General features: G+C 34.5%; 1 protein-coding gene across 4 annotated transcripts in view; it reads left to right on the plus strand.

Moving 5' to 3' along the window:
* The window catches only part of LOC113115739 (ral guanine nucleotide dissociation stimulator-like), a 29,050-nt gene that overhangs the window by 1,100 nt on the left and 5,534 nt on the right, over nt 1-22,416 (plus strand). For 3 of the 4 annotated variants that reach the window (XM_026283313.1, XM_026283310.1, XM_026283312.1), the window contains 14 exons: nt 8,499-8,546; nt 14,708-14,791; nt 14,874-15,040; nt 15,831-15,884; nt 15,984-16,177; nt 17,295-17,404; nt 17,567-17,782; nt 17,863-17,966; nt 18,676-18,760; nt 19,389-19,448; nt 21,006-21,092; nt 21,301-21,333; nt 21,420-21,541; nt 21,630-21,719. In XM_026283313.1, the coding sequence (XP_026139098.1) occupies nt 8,499-8,546; nt 14,708-14,791; nt 14,874-15,040; nt 15,831-15,884; nt 15,984-16,177; nt 17,295-17,404; nt 17,567-17,782; nt 17,863-17,966; nt 18,676-18,760; nt 19,389-19,448; nt 21,006-21,092; nt 21,301-21,333; nt 21,420-21,541; nt 21,630-21,719 (1,454 nt within the window). Of the gene's footprint in view, nt 1-7,159; nt 7,516-8,498; nt 8,547-14,707; nt 14,792-14,873; nt 15,041-15,830; nt 15,885-15,983; nt 16,178-17,294; nt 17,405-17,566; nt 17,783-17,862; nt 17,967-18,675; nt 18,761-19,388; nt 19,449-21,005; nt 21,093-21,300; nt 21,334-21,419; nt 21,542-21,629; nt 21,720-22,416 lie in introns of those variants that run through there. The other variant, XM_026283314.1, reaches the window with a different exon arrangement.

Consider the following 22,416-nt stretch of genomic DNA (forward strand, 5'->3'; position numbering starts at 1 on the left):
AAAATGCAAAGCAGAACAAATTATTTTCAAATGTGATGATAATAAGAAATGTTTCTTGAGCAGGAAGTCAGTCTATTAGAATGATTTCTGAAGGATCATGTGACGCTGAAGACTGGAGTAATGATGCTGAAAATTCAACTTTGCATCACCGGAATAAATTATATTTTTGAATATTCAAATAGAAAACTGTTATTTTAAATTGTAATAATATTTCACAATATTGCTGTTTTTGTTGTGTTTTTGTTCAAATAAATGCAGCCTTGAGGAGCGCAAGATACTTTTTTTAAATATTGAAAAAAAATTACTTTTACTAATAAGTTTTCAGTGTATTCCCCCCTTTTGTAATATAGTGCCTATATATATAGTGGGTTTCTGTGGCTTCTGTAGAGAAGAGCATACATATCTCATACATGTTTCTGTCTCACCGAATGCTGTGGTGTTTTGTGTTAGATCAGCTTTCACTTGTGGATTAAAACTTGAAACAAGATATTCAGAGTTGTGACCCTTTCACCCAGAGGTTGATCTTAAGTGACATAGTCCTCGTCCTCATGAGACATTTAATCATAAGGAAACTGAAGCTACTGTTTCTGAGTTCTCAGAAAAGCTGCGATGGCTTTCACTGTGACTCATGGAGAGGGTAACAAGCTGCAAATGTTACTTAAAAGAGGGTCTATTACAAAACTAACTGTGGCGATATAAAGAGGCCAAGCTGGAAGTTAATACAATTCAAATACACTCATCTGGTGCTCAGTGATTGACCTGCTCTGTGTTTGTTTTATCGGGAACCGTTTTGTTTTAGCCATACTATGGGTGGTGAGTTTCTTATCGGCCTGAGGCAAAGCCCTCGTGTGCTGCTGGTATTCTCTCATGATCTGTGTTTATAGACTGTCAGCTGTTGCAGGCGGCTTTGAGATTACACGTCATCATCTTACGAAAATAAGTGTTTCCTTCAAATCAAACGAGCCTTCAATGAAGCACAAACACTTATTATACCTATATACCTATATATATATGTATATATACTGTACATATGAGTGATATCATTTTAATTAAAATAATGACATGTTCCACAAAAAGATTAATTATTATGAAATTATATATTAAATGTAATAATAATTGATCAATTATTTTTTTATAATTGTACACTTTATATATATATATATATATATATATATATATATATATATATATATATATATATATATATATATATATATTATTAATGTTTATTATTATTTATGGTTTATTATTATATATTTTAATATATATATATTAAAAAAAGTGTTAAATTATAAAAAAATGATAAATATATAAAAAGTATAAAATTATAAAAAATAAATGATAAATGATTATTAAATTATATATATATTTATATATATATATATGTGTGTGTGTGTGTGTGTGTGTGTATCAATATGTAATAATCAATATACAATAATAACAATATATAACAGATTATTGGAGTATGTTTTAAAAGAAAATACTTCAGTTTTTATATTTAAAATGTAATGTTTAATATAATGTGCTATTTACAATTTTGTTGTAATTAATTGTGAAATTTGCTAGTAAATAAATAATGGTTTTCTAAAATTGTCTTTGAACCAAATTTTCGTGTGTGTGCATGTATGTATGTGTATATATATATATATATATATATATATATATATATATATATATATATATATATATAAATAAACAAAAAATCAATAATATGAAATATTATTATAATATTACATATTTAATAATATTAATATTATATAAATTTAATACGACATTTATATAAACACACACACACATACATATGTATATTTAATGGAATCTACAATTTTTGGAGCATTTAACAAATAAATTATCCAAATAAATTATCAGAATTAAAAAAAAAGAGATTACTATATGTATATAACTCTGACTGAATAAAGCTATATTTAATTTTAGTATTGACTTGTATTGGAGTGAGCCAAATTGAGAAAATTCTGAATCTGTTGTAAAAAAATCCATATTGATCAATGACTAATCTGAATATTGAGTGCGTGTGTGTGCCTACTTAACCATATTTTGGGGACAAGCTTTGTACCCAAAAGTGAGCTAGACCTGACAAAATCTCCAGTTGGAAATCTGGTTTAGAAATAAAGTAAACAAAGTTGTTGTTTTTTTTGTTTTGTTTTTTAACTGTAAAAATGCAGAACGTTTTCTGTAAGAGGTAGGATTGGTGTAGGGTGATAGAATATACAGTTTGTACAGTATAAAAACCATTACGCCGAAGTAACCGCGTGTGTGTGTGTGTGTTTGTGTGTGTGTGTGTGTGTGTGTGTGTGTCTATGCTGGTCATGGCCCTGCTGTACTATCTTGTCACAACATCCTGAGTATTGACTAGAAATTGCTCCATCAAGGTTGGACTCATTCAACACTCGGGCTCCCTGGTCTAAAAACAGAAGCCCTGCTGTCTCATGCAGTTCACTGTAGTAACTTCCCTCCTGTTCAGGTCACATGACCAGCTCACAGCTCTTTGGTAAATAATGCAAGAGTCCAGTAGAAAACACACTGGATCTTTTGTCGGGACTTGCTCGGATGACACAAATGCAAGGCCAGAGAAGACTCAACAGGATGAAACTAGATCCGGCCCTCTCTTGAATCTTCAATGACAGTGGCAGGATGCATATGTGGAGGTTAAAATGTGTTTGTAGTCATTGCTGTGCAACTTCCTTGTGTGCATATCTGGGTGTAACGTAAAAAGAGAGAGGGAGGAGGGTGGAGAGGCAGGCCTAGATAATTGTTTAGCTACAAACAGCCTTAGCTGACCCAGTTTGTCTACAGAGGGCTCATTATGTCCCCTGAATGGTGCACCCTGGGCCACATGCAGTGCTGTGTGTCACTGAAATGCCTGCAACACCGCATCGACTAAACCTCTCCACAACTCCATTAAGCTCTATTGTGATCTTCAGCGGCGAGTGTTCATGGGGTCACCGTGTTATTTCCATTGGCTGAGAAAGAGGAAAAGTTGGTCGATGCAGTAATAGATGTGAACACAAGAAGAGAGATAAAAGAGAGCAAGACGAGGTATTCATAGAGAAGACAGAAACAGTATGTATTTACGATACAATTCGGTGAGAACGCAGCTGAAAGAGATGCATAAGGTTTTTAATGCTTGGGAACCAGCTGTATTAGCAGGGGAGAACATTGTGACATTTTTTGTTTTTGTTTTACATTTTCCTTAACTCACAGACTACTCTAAATAAACCTGCCATCTTTTGGTTTAGAAACATTTGAAACAATTTTTGGGTCATAAAGTTGTTATGCTCACTAAGGCATAATATGCTCTATTATGCTCACTAAGGCAGCATTTATTTTTTCAAAAATCAATTAAAGCAGTAACACTGTGAAAAAAGCATTACATTATAAATTGGTTCTATTCAGGGTTATCATCATTAAATAAAGCCATAAAAATATTTGGGAAAAAAATCCATCAAGCGAAATAAAATACAATTTTAATATAATTTTTTCAGCTAATTGCTGAGGCAACTTTTCTTATTTTTAATTTAGTTGAAGTACTAAATAAACTATAATAAAAAAACTTAATAAACTACATAAATATAGTTTTTTTTTATAATAATAAAAATGACCAAATGCACAAACACAATTATCAAAACTTGAACTAAATGTTGGATTATAAAGATTATAATAAAAAAATAAATAAGAATAATGTAAACCTGAATGGTTGCAAGCAACACATTATAATAATATTAGTGCTTTGGAATAATTCCTATTCATGATTTGATGGGAAGGCTGCCATTATTGAAATCTGAAGCCAGTTCAATCATGTAATAATATAATAATAGCCCCTGACCTCTCAGCAATGATAAAGTCCTGTATTATAGCTTAATCTTGATCATAGTCTGTATAAGTCTCATTATGCTAGACTGTTTGAGAATGAAAAATGTTGTTAGTTTACAACTGCCTTGTGTTACAGCTGCACCCTACTGAGGGCAGAGAGGATAGTAAACACAGAGCAGCTGATATCGTCTTGGGGTTTTCTTGTCCCCCTCCCCCGAGGCGTGTTGACTGAGAGAATAAGAGCGTGTGGAGGGAGGAAGGGCAGCATGACATGACAGCATGTCCTGTTTCCTGTGTTTGTCCACACATATTAAGCACTTCCTGCTGGCCGAGAAAAGCCATGGAAACTCACAGCTGGTTTAACCTAATGGTAAAACACAAAGTTTCCAAACGTACCCAAGGGTATGAATTTCGTAACATGAATTTCGCAACGTGACATTAGCTGCTAATGTAAAAGCGTCTGCGTTAATGAACTGTTAAGGCTCATTCCAGACCTGACTCAGTGAGTATTGGTAATGAAAATCAAGGAGTTTTACACTTTGCTTTACATAAATGACTCAGTACAGCAATGCAAGAGTTACTATTATCATCTTACATAACCCAGGATTACAGATTTTTCAAAACATCCAACCCTTACAGTTTGTATTACATTTGTTTTCAAACGAGACGGTGCTCCACATGCATATGGCTTAAGTGGCACTTACACAAGAAAGAAAAGATAAAGAAAAAGAAAAGAAAAGATTCCTCAGTAGGAAAGACAATCCTCAAAGATTTTTGTAATCCAAGTTTCAGTTCAGTCTAGAGTAATATAACTTCATGTCTGTGGTTCACCTGTTGCGGTGTCTCACAGAGACAGCTAGGCCTATTTTTACTTTCTAAAACAGAGAAGTCTGCCATTTCGTTATACATAATCAAGACTCCAGCACAGCAAATAGGTTGTAATCAGCAAGGTTAATGCTCATTGCTCTCAGGACTGCATGAAGTGTAACCAAAACCAAACACCTGCACGGCATGTCGCCATCTCTGTGTCAATATGTGCTTTCAGTTGAGTATCCCTTTTAGATAAACAGGTGTTGCCCCGTGTTTTATTAGCAGGCATTTTTCATGTCATGCATTGCTGTTTAAAGAATATCTCTTTTAAGATCAATCATGAAATGCTGGTTGTTTTACATGCAGACTTGTTGAGCAGTAGATTTGACTAGAAAGCTGCCATTCTTGAAATCTGAAGCCGATACATTTGTGTGTATTTATTTACTCCCGTTTCATTCATTGCATTAAACTTCACCAAACATGTTAGTGGCATAATTCTACACACGTAAGGCCTATGAGAACCTGTTTAAATCATATTTCCCCCAAAAATAAAATAAATTCTGTGCATAAAGAAAAGGGACCATTATGTTTTTATTTATATATTTTTATATATTTATTACACTTTTTTTCAGTCATTTATTCACCCCAAATTAAAATAACAATCTATATGGGCATTAAAAGCGAAGCCTATTTTTATTTTTAAATACAAATATATATAATGAAAAAAAAAGTATTTTTCATTCATATTTCCCCCCAAATTAAAAAATTACTGAAAAAAAGAAACATAAAAAAATATATAATAAATAAATGTATTATATATATATATATATATATATATATATATATATATATATATATATATATATATATATTAGGGGTGTAACGATACGCGTATTCGTATTGAACCGTTCGGTACGACGCTTTCGGTTCGGTACGCGGTACGCATTATGTATACCGAACGGTTCGTTGGAGTAATTAATTATATTTGAAAAAAAAAAAAGAGAGAGAAAGAAATATAATGATATGCGTTCAACAAGGTAGCCCAATAACCCAAACAACGTAACAGGCAACGCCCCTGACACTCCCGAAGAAGAAAAAAACACCATCTTATATGTTTATGTTAGGCTACTCAGCAGGCGCTCGCTCACTCAGTACGCGCTGAAGGCTCGTTGCAAAATAGCCAATGTGTTTAACAGACTAGAAATGAGAAGATCCTCCAATAACCAACAGGTCTGGTGTTTGGGTGCACTTTGGATTCCCTTTAAGCTATAATGGTGATGGCAAGAGAGTGGTGGATAAAAAAAACAACGGTATGTCGCATCTGCAACATGACAGGGTACACCAGCGGGATTACAAAAAAAAAAAAAAAAAAAAAACCAGCGGGAATATCTGGGATATATGCGTCAGTACTATCTGGGAAAAGACGAAAAAAAGGAGAAACATGCACGCAGCAAACTATCCCTGCAGCATTTAGAAACTATAGCTTACAGGGAATCCAACCCAAACACCAGACCTGTTGGTTATTTTAGGATCTTATATTTCTGGTCTGTTAAATGCATTAGACATTTTGCAACGAGCCTTCAGCGCGTGCTGAGTGAGCGAGCGCCTTAGGGGCCGTTCACATATCGCGCCTAAAAACGCATGGAAAACGCTAAGCGCGTCTTTCTCCTCCTTTCCAAAGCGCTCGGGCAGAAGCGCTCATGAGGCGTCTGTCTTTGCTAAGCAACAATGACGTGCTCTCTCCATGAGACGCGGAAATTTCAGCGAAGGATAAATGGATTTGCAGCTCTAAAAATCGCTTGCAGTAGCTCTGCTACTGAATGTATTTCAAAATTGCAATCCATATACAACTATGATCAGCTGTTCCTTCATCTTGGCTGAGCTCTCAACGTTGTTACGGGAAAGGATGAAGCTGATTGGTTGGTTCTTGTCACATGACCCGCGGTGCGCTTGCGGCACTCTGAAAAGTTGAGATGTTTTTACATTTTGCTGTATCTAAAACGTATCGAACCGAACCGAACCGAACCGTGACATCAGTGTATCGTATCGAACCGAACCGTGAATTTTGTGAACCGTTACACCCCTAATATATATATATATATATATATATTATTCAGTCATATTTTCCCCTACAATTAAAATAAGAATGTATGTGAATAAAGAAACGTAAACATATTTTAAGGTCCATTAAATTTGTATGGCAAACGAGGATATTATTAACATAGAAATATTATAATATAGTATAAATAAATTTCGGATATAAATATATTTTGATATGAAAGTCCAAATCAGTCCCCAGATCAGGCAATTTGTTTTTAGGATTTTTGCATTTTTAATTCATATATACTGTATATATACATATATTTAGACAATCACACACACACACACACACACACAAATATATATAAATACACACACACACATATATATATATATATATATATATATATATATATATGTGTGTGTGTGTCTGTGTGTTTTATGAGCTGGAGGTTTTATGAGATTAACCCATAAATAAATGAAGGAGGAAGAGAGAGAGACTGTGTGTGAGTCTGTAACAGGAGTGCTCTTGTGACGTATTCGTGTGTGTGTGTGTGTGTGTGTGTGTGTGTGTGTATGGAAGGGGTTGGCCCAGCGAAAAGCTCAGGTGTGTTTACATGGCTCCATAACAGAGAGAGTGAGGTTTGAGCGGGGAAGACAGATAGACTAAGAACCTCGCTGAATGAAATCAACACTCCTCTGTAAGCAGCAGCAAGAAAAATAGATTAAATTGAACAGATGAAAAGGCCTGAAGGAAATGGAGTTCTCCGGCAAACTCAAAGAATTTCAAGGAAGTTGGCAAATCTCTGCCTGTCTGGACTTGCTGAGTTGAAGGTAGTCTTTTCCCTTGAGTTGTTTTTCCATTTAAGGCACACACAACACTGAATGATTTCAAGCAAATTAACTGCAACTGAGGTAATGTATGAATGTTTTGGTTTGCTTAGGGTTATGGCTTTTCTCAAGACTTCTCAAGATTATTACAAAGTATCTTGTGTGCTTCATAACAATTCAGCATTTCCTGCTCAGACAAAATAGCATCTTTTTAAGTCGATATCTGAAATTTGTGTTCACATTCGAACACTGTTCTTAGTAAGTGATTGATGTGGTTCATTCTCCTGGAGCGCATGTGGATGTTTCAGACAGTTACTCATAACTATGTCACCGGGTTTGTTTTTGGCCTGTTGTCTCATGCATTTTTAATGAGGGAAAATCTCTGTCAAATGAGTTGAGTAAATCAAAAGCATTCTAATGCATATGTCTGTTTAAGAGCTGGAAATTAAACTGGAAGGTAGAATGAGGTGATTTCCGTCATGCGTAAAGTTTTTATTGGAGATAACATGTAAATGTGATGCCTTATCACTGAATTTAGGCTTTAAATGTCAAACTCAGGCTTTAAATGTCTTACCTTGCTTTAACCCCAACCATTATTAGGATAATAAGTGGAGTTCTAGCTATAGCTAATAGCAAAGTTTAATAATTGAGCTGATACTTATCTGTTTTGGGGAAATGTTTAATATTTAATGTCAAGTTTAACGTTTCCGTTAAACGTTCCGTAATGTTCATCAAAGTGTATCCTGACCAGCTTAACCAATAGGGTGAGTTTGGGGCGGGACTATGTGTTTGTCCAACCAATGGCAACATGGGGAGTGTTCTGGAAACTTATTGGACAACAGTCGCATTTCACACTTGTAATTTATTTAATTATTAAATCCCAATTATTAATGCTTGCATATATGCATCTTCAGTCTAAGCAGTGTTTACATTGGAAATACATGATGTACTTCAATTTTAATTTTTTTTGTCTGTGTGTTTTTTAGGGGGAGCCATCCCCGATGAAGACCACATGGTACTGTCCACTGGACCTGGTAAGACTGGACCCTTTCTGCCAACATAAATGCTTCTTTTAAACTGTTTGTGTCAGCTGCAGCATAAAATTATTTTCTTAATTAGTTTTGTGGCATAGTAGCTGAAAACTGAAATTGAATGATGGTATAGTCTCAGAAGTTCAGCACCTTCTGATGCATATTGCACACAAACTGGCAAACACGATCTGAAAATCAGTTGTTCCAATCTGATTGGCTGGCATTTAATGTAATTTAATCCAAAAACCAAGGTGCTCTAGTCCTGCTGGGAACAAAATCATGTTCAGTTAGGCTGCCCATTTGATAGAACAAGTGCTTTTTAAGACAGAACCAATCAGAGGTTTGAAAGGTTGAACATTTTAAAAATAATATTGAGTAAAATGTTTTCATTTTTGTTTTGAGTTTCACTAGGCCTATTTAAAATGTTGGGGTCAGTAATATTTTGTTTTTCAAAATAGTGTTTATATAAAGATTATAGTGATTTTAGCTGAAGCTGAAGTGCAAGGCGATGTGATCAAAATTGTTGACTCATATTGGCGGAAGTTAGAAAATGTATGTTTTGAATGCTTATATCTTGTAAATGCTAATTTTGTCATTATTATGGAGCACACTAGGTTATAGATAACCTTAAAGGGTTAGTTCACCCCAAAATTTAAATTATGTCATTAATAACTCACCCTTATGCTGTTCCAAACATGTAAGACCTCCTTTTATCTTTGGAACACAGTTTAAGATATTTTAGATTTAGTCCGAGAGCTCTCAGTGCCTCCATTGAAGCTGTGTGTATGGTATACTGTCCATGTCCAGAAAGGTAAGAAAAACATCATCAAAGTAGTCCATGTGACATCAGAGGGTCCGTTAGAGTTTTTTGAAGCATCGAAAATACATTTTGGTCCAAAAATAGCAAAAACGATGACTTTATTCAGCATTGTCTTCTCTTCCGTGTCTCTGTGAGAGAGAGTTCAAATCAAAGCAGTCTGGATATCCGGTTCGCGAACGAATCATTCAGTTCACCAAATCGAACTGAATCGTTTTAAATGGTTCGCATCTCTAATACGCATTAATCCACAAATGACTTAAGCTTTTCACAGTATCGTGTTTTTAAACAAATTAACAATTAAATAAATAAAAACATATATATATATATATATATATTAGGGGTGTAACGGTTCACAAAATTCACGGTTCGGTTCGATACGATACACTGATGTCACGGTTCGGTTCGGTTCGGTTCGATACGTTTTAGATACAGCAAAATGTAAAAACATCTCAACTTTTCAGAATGCCGCAAGCGCACCGCGGGTCATGTGACAAGAACCAACCAATCAGCTTCATCCTTTCCCGTAACAACGTTGAGAGCTCAGCCAAGATGAAGGATCAGCTGATCATAGTTGTATATGGATTGCAATTTTGAAATAAATTTAGTAGCAGAGCTACTGCAAGCGATTTTTAGAGCTGCAAATCCATTTATCCTTCGCTGAAATTTCCGCGTCTCATGGAGAGAGCACGTCATTGTTGCTTAGCAAAGACAGACGCCTCATGAGCGCTTCTGCCCAAGCGCTTTGGAAAGAGGAGAAAGACGCGCTTAGCGTTTTCCACGCGTTTTTAGGCACGATATGTGAACGGCCCCTAAGGCGCTCGCTCACTCAGCACGCGCTGAAGGCTCGTTGCAAAATGTCGAATGCCTTTAACAGACCAGAAATATAAGATCCTAAAATAACCAACAGGTCTGGTGTTTGGGTTGGATTCCCTGTAAGCAGTGGCGTAGCCAGGGGAGGGGCCATGGGGGCACTGGCCCCTCCTGAAAACTGATTGGCCCCCCAGTGTGCCCCCACATTTCTACTTGTCTGTCACTCACAAATTCAAATTATAATCTTTCAGTTTAGTAAATAACTCATGATTGAGTCGCGATGCTTCTCAACGAGGACTAAGAATAGCGAGCTGCTGTTTTCCAAAAAAAAAAGCACCTATTTTAAATAGCTGATGTTTTTCGATTAGCGAGTTGTTGCAGTGCAAGAAGTGTTTGGTACTAACGTTAACGTCTTTCGGTGTTAGACAGACCAGGTTGGATGACGATGTTATCTCCTAGAGCAGACCAAGATGCTAATCATTATATTTACTATGCTCCTCTGATGCTGAATTTAAAAGGGGTTTACTGCGTTACGATTTCGGCCGAACGAGCCGATAAAGGCAACAACGCAATTTAAAGCAATGGTTTTAAAAAAACTATAATAGCAATTCTAATAAAGTCATTATTGAATCATGCAGTCGATTAGCGACTTTTTTCACTCAAGTGAGGTGACGAAACAAATCGTGTAATGTTTATCTAACGCTCCACACTTAAGACTTTTTTTTTAAAAAGTCTATATGGGTGAGACACATGCAGAGGTGGGTAGTAACATTTACTTCGTTACATTTACTTGAGTAATTTTTCGGGGTAACTAATACTTTTCGGAGTATATTTAAAAATGGGTACTTTATACTCTTACTTGAGTAAATTTTTTGGGAAAAATCTGTACTTTTACTTCGTTACTGTGAGCGACGCACCTCTCGTTACTTTATCTTAATGCAATAAATGTTATAAATGCTTCAGTTTATTCCAAACGCGCCGTCTATTTTTCTCTGGGCAATGAGCGATGCCCATTCGCGAATGATTCATTCTTTTGAGTCAATTCTGTTCAAAGGCTTGATCAAACCAATTGGCAAACGAGTGAATTGGTTCATGAATCAGTTTGAAGGAGTCGTTTAGTTCCCTGAAGCAACGCGCTGAGCGTCTGAAGCGGTTCACTCAGAGTTGTAACGTTTAGCATCAGCAGCGTTGAAAACGTGGCTATGGAACTGCACTGAATTGAAAGCAAATCTGCAAAGGCTATTATTTGCTTGCGATGGAGATCCTTATTAGATGAACGTGTGTGCTGTCTACTGTTTAACAGGTAATAACTTGGGCTACATTCGATTACAGTACACGATACCACTATGACAGTAGTTTGTTGTACGTGTGTGGCTTATAACAGAGGGGAGTCAAGTTGAATGCAGCTTCCAAAAGACAAAAAATAGCCGATTAAGATTTTATTAATTTTAATACAATCACACCGGTGCGAGTACGTTCAGCAAGTCATATCATCAGCTGCTAAATTCAGATCTGTGATCGCTTGCTGGCGCTGAGCCAGAGATAGACGTGTTTTTACAGCGCTGCGCATTATAACCAATCACACACGATTCTTTTGAATGCAATGGCCAATCAGAGGTGTTCCGATGAGTCATCGCTGAAATGCCGGTGCTTCCTTCACTCGCTCACTGACTGAATACCTCTTTCTGGCGAATCCTCTCGTCAGAAACAACAAAGTGCAGATGTGTGTACGAATCTATAATTAAGATATTGATTTCACAGTGTTAACAGTTTCAGTGATTTTAATGGGAGTTTCTGAGAGTGATTGCAATCTAGACTGTCAGTGAAAATTATCTTTAATAATGTAAATGTTATTTGCTCTCTTTCTGAACAATGAAAGATTAGTAGCAATATTTATATCACATTATATTAAATGTGAATTTAACATTGAAAGTTAAAGTCAGTCGTATTAAAAATATGTTATGGCATGAAACCTATATCTGTTACTTAAGTAAACAGACAGGGTTTTATAATAAATTGGAGTAAAGGCTGATGAAATATATACATTTACACACGCACACATACATTACATTTATCTATATATCTAAATAAAAATAGGCTCCGTATATATGACCTAAAGTAACTAGTAACTAACTACTTGAGTAGATTTTTTTATCCGATACTCTTTTACTCTTACTCAAGTAACTATTCAAGACTAGTACTTTTACTTTTACTTGAGTAAATATTTCTAGAATTACTTTTACTTTTACTTGAGTAAAGTTTTTGGGTACTCTACCCACCTCTGGACACATGCAAAAACATCGGTTTTTTTACTGGTCAATTTTGAGATTTTGGCCTGTTTGTCTTCAGTAACGTCTTCTTTCAGACTTGTGGTGAAAAAAAAAAAAGTCCAAAATACACATATAGGTCTTTATTTTTCTACACCTTTAGTCTATTTGCGTCTGTAGATTCCTAATAAATTCAGTTGGCGTTCTAAATCACCATGGTGATCCGCGATTGCTGTCTGCCCCTGCAAAGCTCTCTCTCCCTCCCTTCACAGAAGTTATTGACAAAACGTCATTTGATGACACCCAGAAACATTCTCAAAAAAATCATACATAATTATTTAATGCATGATTAAATAGCAAAATAAATAACTAATACTAAAACAACACTGGACTAATTAAGCTATTCTAAACTGTTTTATAGGATCCACATATTTTACATGTTAAATTAAAGCTACCTTTTTGAACAAGTAGCTTTCTAACAAAGTATGGATATATGATATTTTTAAATCAATATGCTCAAGATTAATTAGCCTTGACATAAGTAGATTTTGTTTATTCATCAATGCAAATTTACTGCAACTGCTGCTATGCAAATTGAATGGGATGTGGATAATAAACAAAAACATTATGAAATTATATTAAATTTATATTAGTTATATTAATGAATTAATTGTGTATTTATTTCTATGAATTATTAATGTTATTCTGCATTTATATAAATAAGGCTATTATATATATATATTATATAAGGCTATTATAAATAAATTATATTATTATTATTTGTGAGTTGTACACTATTCATACATTGGATTATTTTATTTATTACAGTTTTTCTTTCACTTTTGTAAAGTGAAAAGTTAATACAAATTGTATTTGATTTTTTTTTTTATTTAGAGCAGTGAATAACTGCTATTAAAATATAATAGGGTATCACTGTTTATTACTGATTTTAAAGGTTACTGAACTCTTGAAATGATTTGGATATACAGTTCAAACAACACAAGATTGGCCCCTCTGTATTAATCGTGGCCCCTCTTGTGCCCCCCAGTTGAAAAAATCCTAGAATCGCCCCTGCCTGTAAGCTATAGTTTCTAAATGCTGCAGGGATAGTTTGCTGCGTGCATGTTTCTCCTTTTTTTCGTCTTTTATCAGATAGTACTGACGCATATATCCCCGCTGGTGTTTTTTTTTTTTTTAATTATTCCCGCTGCAGATGCGACATACCGTTGTTTTTTTTATCCACCACTCTCTTGCCATCACCATTATAGCTTAAAGGGAATCCAAAGTGCACCCAAACACCAGACCTGTTGGTTATTGGGGGATCTTCTCATTTCTAGTCTGTTAAACGCATTTATGCTATTTTGCAACGAGCCTTCAGCGCGTACTGAGTGAGCGAGCGCCTGCTGAGTAGCCTAACATAAACATATAAGATGGTGTTTTTTTCTTCTTCGGGAGTGTCAGGGGCGTTGCCTGTTACGTTGTTTGGGTTATTGGGCTACCTTGTTGAACGCATATCATTATATTTCTCTCTCTCTCTTTTTTTTTTTTTTTCAAATATAATTAATTACTCCAACGAACCGTTCGGTATACATAATGCGTACCGCGTACCGAACCGAAAGCGTCGTACCGAACGGTTCAATACGAATACGCGTATCGTTACACCCCTAATATATATATATATATATATATATATATATATATATATATATATATATATATATACATATAATCAAATAGAAAACAGTTATTTTAAATTGTAATAATATTTCACAATATTACTGTTTTTACTTTTCCATCAAGCAAATAGAGCCGTGGTGAGCATATAAGAGATTTTTAACAAAACCATTATAAAAATCTTACTGATCTCAAACTTTTGAATGTTAGTATACAGTATGTCTGTGAAAAAATGATTATTTATTACTTTTGGGTACATTTATCCAAATATGCTTTTCATTGTATGTAAAATTATCCAAAAAGGCAAGTAAAAACTAAAACTGTGATTGGTCACTTCTCATGTTAGTGAAGTGCGTTGGTCATAGGCAAAAAAAACAAACAAAAAAACAATTATGCAGAGCATTATGCCTTTAATCAAAAGTATGGTTATGTAAGACAAATGATTCCCACAGGGAACAAGCAATGAGGGTTAATTATTGTTACAAAGGAAAAAGGCCCATAACATACAGTAGTGAGCTTGTAATAAGTACACTGGAAGGCTGTTTGAAAAAAAAAAATCCACAAAATGGCTTACTCTGGTCTCTCTGCTTCAGTCCACTGTGTCTGAAATGGAGGAAGATGGTATCATCTACACTGTGGTGGTAAAACAAGGGCACAGTTCCCCCGCCGGCCCGCAGGTGAGCCCCATCTTCTCAAGTAACATTCAGTGCTGTACCTTCCAGAAGTTCTGTCCTGACATCTTCACCCGTCTCTTCCCAGTCCACAGCATCCCGCTCTCAGCACGTCAAAGCAGGGACAGAGGAAAAGCTGGTCCTCCATCTCCTACATTCCTTCAGCATGGGTGACTCCTCCTTCATCTCCATCTTCCTCTCCACCTATCGCTCCTTCACCTCCACCCAGAGAGTGCTGGACATCCTGATTGACAGGTACGGTGCATGTGAACTCATAAAGTCATCGTCTTTCAGATATCAAATCATTTGCAATGATTTTGTTGGTGATATCAAATTCAGCAACATACAAGCATGAAATTAAGATAAGTTGCATGGTCCTTTCTTGTTTTGTGAATTCTTGTGAGATTTCCTTTGTAAATACAATACTAAAAACATCTCTAATTTAAAATTCAGTATAACTAGAGTTTGTAAATTTGATTGATTTCTGTAAAACAGTTTATATGATCTATCTATCTATCTATCTATCTATCTATCTATCTATCTATCTTTCTATCTTTCATCTATCTATCTATCTATCTATCTATCTATCTATCTATCTATCTATCTGTCTGTCTGTCTGTCTGTCTGTCTGTCTGTCTGTCTGTCTGTCTGTCTGTCTATCTATCTATCTATCTATCTATCTGTCTGTCTGTCTGTCTGTCTGTCTGTCTATCTGTCGGTCTGTCTGTCTGTCTGTCTGTCTGTCTGTCTGTCTGTCTGTCTATCTATCTATCTATCTATCTATCTGTCTGTCTGTCTGTCTGTCTGTCTGTCTGTCTATCTGTCGGTCTGTCTGTCTGTCTGTCTGTCTGTCTGTCTATCTATCTATCTATCTATCTATCTATCTATCTATCTATCTATCTATCCACACTCATATATACATATGTTTATAATTAATATATTTGCAATAATAACATTTTTACTAATAAAATTGGGTAATTATTGGCAATACTAACTGACATTACAGTAAAATGAACTGTCAATTTCAATATGAACTATTTTGTAGGTTGGGAATTCCTCCGGGTGAGAGCAATAGTAACACTCGTCAGATGTTCAACAAGTATGTACTACACAACACGCTCTAAACAGAAGTTATGAATAGCCGGTAATATCTTTTAAACTGCATTGTTGAGTGTTTCTTCACATGTGTTGTGTTCAGGGCAGTGTGTACGGTGTTCAGCACATGGCTGAGTGACTATCCCGAGGATTTCTGCTCTCTGAGCGATCCCTCCTGCTTGTTACGCTTGGCCCCCCTGCTTCCCGGTGACACCTCGGGTGCAGAAATCAAAGGTCGACTGCTGAGGATCGCTGAGGAGCTGAGGGAGAAAACCCTGCTGTCCGGCTCGCTCTCAGGTCAGGATATTTGTCCCTTTGACAAAGACCACATTTCCATTTTTTTTGTACGTTTACAACAGACAGTGCAGGTTATTCTCTAAGTCCCTTTGTACAAACACCTGTCCCGCCTGTCACAAGAACATGGATTTGTACCTCGATATTTCATTTTAGTTTTAGGAATGTAACTACATGAAGTTATGGAGTTCTGAATTACAGGGAAAAAAGCTAATTTCCACTGAAGTGAAAGCTGTTATAGTCAATGACTGCAAAAGTCTCTAAGGCTTTTCCTTTTCGTTTTTAGATTCTACCGACCCTTGTATATGCCACAATAATTTGAGGACAAAATAATCAAAACCTGGAAATTGTAATTAAAAATTCATAGAAATATCTGTAGTTAATAGGAAATAGAAATAGAATAGAATCTGTAGTTGATAGTTAATAGAAATAACACTATAAAATAATTTTTAAAAGCTGTAAGCTCATTGACAGTTTGATCTAAACTAGCATTCAAAAGTGTGGGGTCTGTAAGATTTTTTAAAATGTTTTTGAAAGAAGTCTTGTATGCTCACCAAGGATGCATTTATTAAATAAATAAAAATACAGTAATATCTTTAATATTGTAATTTTTTTATTAATAATATGCATTACTAAAAACTTAACAAATTTAAAGTCGATTTTCTCTCTCTCTCTCTCTCTCTCTCTCTCTCTCTATATATATATATATATATATATATATATATATATATATGATTAATAATATGCATTGCTAAGAATTTAAGAACAATTTTATTTTTATTTATTTAATTTAATATAATAATTTAAGTTATCATTTTTTTTAAGAACAGTGATATATTATTTTCAGGATGCTTTGATGAACAAAAGGTTCAAATAAACAACGTTTATTGGAAATAGAAATCTTTTGTAACAATGTAAACTCTTTACTGTAACTTTTGATAATTTTTTAACGAATCTTTGCTGAATAAAAGTTGTTTTCATTAAAAAAAAAATTATTTTATATATGTATAAAATAATTTTCCTCACAGCAAGCATTAATAGTAAATTCTGGTTCCAGGTTAGATAGACATAGCAGCAATTATTATCCATTTTTCAATATTGATATATTGATTTCCTACAGATCCTACCAAAGGTGTGACATCTCCTCCTGATCCCTCTGAGTTTGATGCCACCAGCATCCTGGGGTTTCCATCCAGTGTGATCGCAGAGCAGCTGACCAGGATCGAGACAGTGAGTTTGATCACACTGCTCACAAAATCTGAGGAAAACACCACAGATTAGTTTGAAACTAAAAGTAAACTGAGTTACAGTTTACCCCACTCTCTAAAGTCTGTGAACCTCTCGGACCTGTTGGTAACACCCTAAAATGAAATGCGTTTGTTTTGCCTTAAGGATCTGTTTCTGAAGCTGGTGCCCTATCACTGTCTGGGGTCTCTGTGGTCTCAGAGAGATAAGAAAGGCCGGGAAGGAGCGTGCTGGTCGGTCAGAGCTACTATCAAGCAGTTCAATCGCTTAGCAAACGCTGTCACAGCCTCGTGCTTGTGGAACACGGGTCTGAAGAGCCAACAGAGGGCCAGACTGCTGGAGAAATGGATCAGCGTGGCAGAGGTCAGAGCGGTTTCACTGTAAACGATGTCATCAGTCAGGATGAAGGACTCATGTGAACGTGTGGTTTGTTTCCCAAACAGGCCTGCAGAAGCAGGAAGAACTTCTCCTCACTGTACGCCATTCTGTCAGCGCTGCAGAGCAACCCCATCCACAGACTGAGAAAGACCTGGCAGGAGACAGACAGGTCTGGATTTACTTAGAAAACTGCTCGTCGTAACGTTAAAGGAATATCAAGTCCATATTTATTTGTGGTGCAGTACAATTTGCCCTACAGACTTTCCTCCAATATGATTTTTTTCATGTTTTAAATATATTTTAAAAAATGGGTTAAAATATATTGCTAATATGTATTTAATGTAATATATGTTGAAAGTGTACACATTGATAAATATACAAATGTATTTAAATTAATTCATATATTATTTTTCTTATATTCATAAATGAGTATATTAATCATATATACAGATATAATTTAAAAATATATTTAAAAAATAGGTCTAGTATAATGTGAATGCAGAATTAATACAGAATACACACACACACACGCACACACACACACACACACACACACACACACACACACACACACATATATATATATATATATATATATATATATTTAGTTTCTAAATATATTGATATCTAATAATCTAAATATATTGATATTGTCCAAAATATAATAAATTATTTTTTGTTTACTAAAATATGCATTTTTTTTAAATTAAATGTATTTTCTTTATTCATTTTTATAAATATTTTATACATTTATAAATAATTTTTTGCTTGTTTTTGCATTGCAGTGTAAGAAATGATGCACATTATATGAAATGGTAACATCATTTTTAACAACAGCAGTGCAGAATAAACTAAAGTCCTTTCCTCTACTTCGACAGAGAAGCTGTAAAGAGATACGAGGAACTTTCTGACATCTTCTCTGAGAAAGACAACTTCTCTCAGAGCCGCGAGCTTCTCAAAGAGGTCAGTCACACTACGATACAAAGCAGCCAATTCACACGGGCCTTCTCTAATATTATTAGCGAGCATGGCAATGCATTGATGGGAAAACATCAGGCCAGTCGATGTTCCCTGGCTCTCTGTGTAAAATTCTCTTAGGATGTGCTTCATCACTGTAGAACACTGCATTAATTGAGCACGGCCTAAAGGGAGGATGAATGACATGAACAGAATGACTAATATCAGATTCAGTCATGCCTCACACTGTAAACTTGTTGTGTAATTCATTATCTATTGCTGTTCTTTAAGGAACAGTTCACCCCAAAATAAAAAAAATCTGTCATTATTTACTCATCCTCTTGACATTATGCTGTTGTTATTTTTCTCTGGGACACAAAAGGAGCAATTCAGCTTTAGTGATCATAGTGACCACTGACCACTATTGTGAAGGTCCAAAAAGGACACAACAACAACAACCATAAAAGCATAATAAAAGTACTGTTGCTCTCCACTAACGCTCTGAAATCACATTCAGATTCCAGATGACAGATTTAAATGAATCATGCAGAAAAAAACTGCAAACACAGGAACTGAACTATTTTCCTTTGAACTGATTTTAGTGTATTATAATAAAAGCACTTTAATTTTACAGGTGGGGACTTCCAAATTTTCAAACCTTGACACTAAAATCAACAACAGGAGATTCACAGGGGTAAGCATCCTTAAATCAATATACCTTCAATATATTATAGCATATTATTATATATATTAATATAGAAATATAAATATTATTATAAATAATGATAATATATACTATTGTTTAAAAGTTTGGGATCAGTACGATTTGTAATGTTTTTAAAGAAATCATCAAGAGCTCATCAAGGCTGTAAAACAGTCATTGTGGAAATAATACAATTGAACATTTAACAATGAAATAATTTTTTTTTATTATTTAACCTGATAACTGTCACTCACGTTTTTGAAGATAGACTTGAATGTGCATGATACAAACCTAATTTTTTATATTTTATGACTGAAAACATTTTGTAACATGATTTCGATGTGCCATTTACATGGTAATGCAATGTCTGATTTTAAAATGGGGTTTGAAGGATGAATTTTGAGATTTTATGTTTTCATGTGATATATAACTTCTGATAATTTCTAAAATGTGATAGAGAAAAAGGCAACGAGGAAGTCTTTTTTTTAAACAAAGGTCAAAGCTCCTTTTGTAATGTAGATTTCTGAGGGTGCACTCTTGTCATAAATTGATCTATTACTTTTCCTACATAATTTTTAACAAAAAATATTGGTATAATATATATTTGGGAGTCTTAGACCTTTCCAACGATATATAATTTGTCAAGATTAGATTAAATTTGATTGTAATATAGTATAGTCAACGTAGGTGTCCCGTATACGGGACGGGGTGACATTTAACAGGTTAAAAAAAATTAAAAAATAAGTTAACACTAAACTTTTGAATGGTATGTTGTTACAAAATATTTATTTTTTAACTTTTTATTAATCAAAGAATATAAAAAAAGTATCACAGGTTCCAAAATAAATTAATAAATTAATTAATGAAATCAAGCAAACAGCATAATGTAACTCAACATATTTAAATGATTTCTGATTAATCATCTGACACTGAAGACTGGAGTAATGATGCGAAAATTCAGCTTTGCATCACTGGAATAAATTACATTTAAAAACATATTTAAACATGAAACAACTAATTTCAGTTGCAATAATAATAATTTTTAATTGTATTTTTGATCAAATAAATGCAGCCTCAGTGAGCATGACAGAAGACTTTCAAAAGCATTACAGAATTTTCCCCCAAACTTGGTAGTATGTGCGTGTATATCAAAAAATATGCATATACAGCGGGTAAAATAAGTAATGAAGTTCTCTCAGTAAATATATTTCTATTTATCGCTTTACTATATAGTGCTGATGACATGAAATTTTCATCAGATGTTGGTAACAACCCAAGTGATCCATAAATACATAAAAAAACAAAACAAATAAGATCAGAAATTCAATTCTGTGTAATAAACTGTAATGATCCAGGGGAAAAGTATTGAACACATGAAAAAAGGCAGGTGCAAAAAGGCAAGACGCCAGCAGAAATCTAACAGTGATTAGAAAGCAATCCTGCTGAGAATATGGTGACATGTTCAACACTTATTTTAGCCGCTGTATTTATGGTGTGATGTAGTGCTTATAATCTTTGATGGATCTGAAGGCTGTGTTTCTTTTGTAGTCGTGCGCTCAGGGCACTGTGCCGTACCTGGGCATCTTCCTCAGAGATCTCACCATGCTGGACACTGCAGTCAAAGACCGATTAGAGGTATGGTTCAGTTCACAGCCCGCCAAGAGACACGACTAACACAACTAAAGAAATGGGGCAATAGACGCTGTGAAATATAAAAATAGCAGTGGTTTCACAATGTTTGTCAATGCTCATCTGACAGAATCAAGATGTGTTAGAACAAAACTCTGAGTCAGCGTTGCATTGGCAGGGTGTAATGAAAACCAAAATGTAATGTCTCTTACAGAATGGCTTCATCAACTTCGATAAAAGACGACGGGTGAGTTTATGCTGATTATATACTTGATTGTCATTTTTTTAAGTTGTTTAAAACAAAATATTAACATAACATCCTCTTGATTTCAGGAGTTTGAAGTCATCGCTCAAATTCGCCTCCTTCAGTCCTCGTGTAGAAACAGCATGTTCAGAACGGATGAGACGTTTGTTCTGTGGTATCACAGCGTACCTAGTCTGTGCGAAGAGGAAAGGTCAGTGACATTTCTATAACTCTATTCTGAACATCTCAGATGCACACTGATTAGCTATGTAATAAGATGTCCATGTGTTTTTTAATAGCTACAAGCTGTCCAATCAGATTGAAGCACCGGGCGAGCCGAGTCCTGGCCGTGTCCTGAACCCTACAGTGATCATCACACAGTGTCCAGAGTAAGAACATCACTGTCCTCCATCAACAACCACCCAGCATCTCTTACTGTAGAGTCCGAATCAAAATCAAAATATAGTGCAACTGTTGAAAATGATTGCTGTGATTATCACTAATTAAGATTCAACATCAGAATACGTAATGTTTGTGCTTGAATAGAAATGATAAGTTCAGTTAACTATAGTTTACTTATCTTAAGTTGGATATTTAAATGATCTCAAGAATTTTTAAGCTTTTTTTTACAAATGCAGCAGCATTTTTTACATTGAAGAAAAGAAAATGATAAGATAAGTTCAAATTAAAGTTTAAAGAAATACACCGCAAATGCATTTGTTTTTAATTGCAATGCTAAAATGAAAATATAATATTAGACAGACAAACAAATACGGGTAATAAAAAAAACTGAAATAAAAATAAATGAAACCTAAATAGTTATATATATATAAACACATAACAATAACATTTAACTAAAATATAAAATAAAACTCAAAAAACTTGTATGAAACTAAAACCTACTTTACAATATTAATAAAGAATAATAGTGGTATATAAATAATACTAAAATAACACTGGTGTAAGGGCAATTAATTTAATATGATTCTTTAAAAATTATATTATATATGTTGTTTGATCATATTTTAGATTTTTTTTGATGATGTTCATAGCAAATTGTACAAAATATTTTGTTTGTTTGTTGAA

Source organism: Carassius auratus, chromosome 16 (assembly GCF_003368295.1).
Source record: "Carassius auratus strain Wakin chromosome 16, ASM336829v1, whole genome shotgun sequence".
NCBI lineage: Eukaryota > Metazoa > Chordata > Actinopteri > Cypriniformes > Cyprinidae > Carassius > Carassius auratus.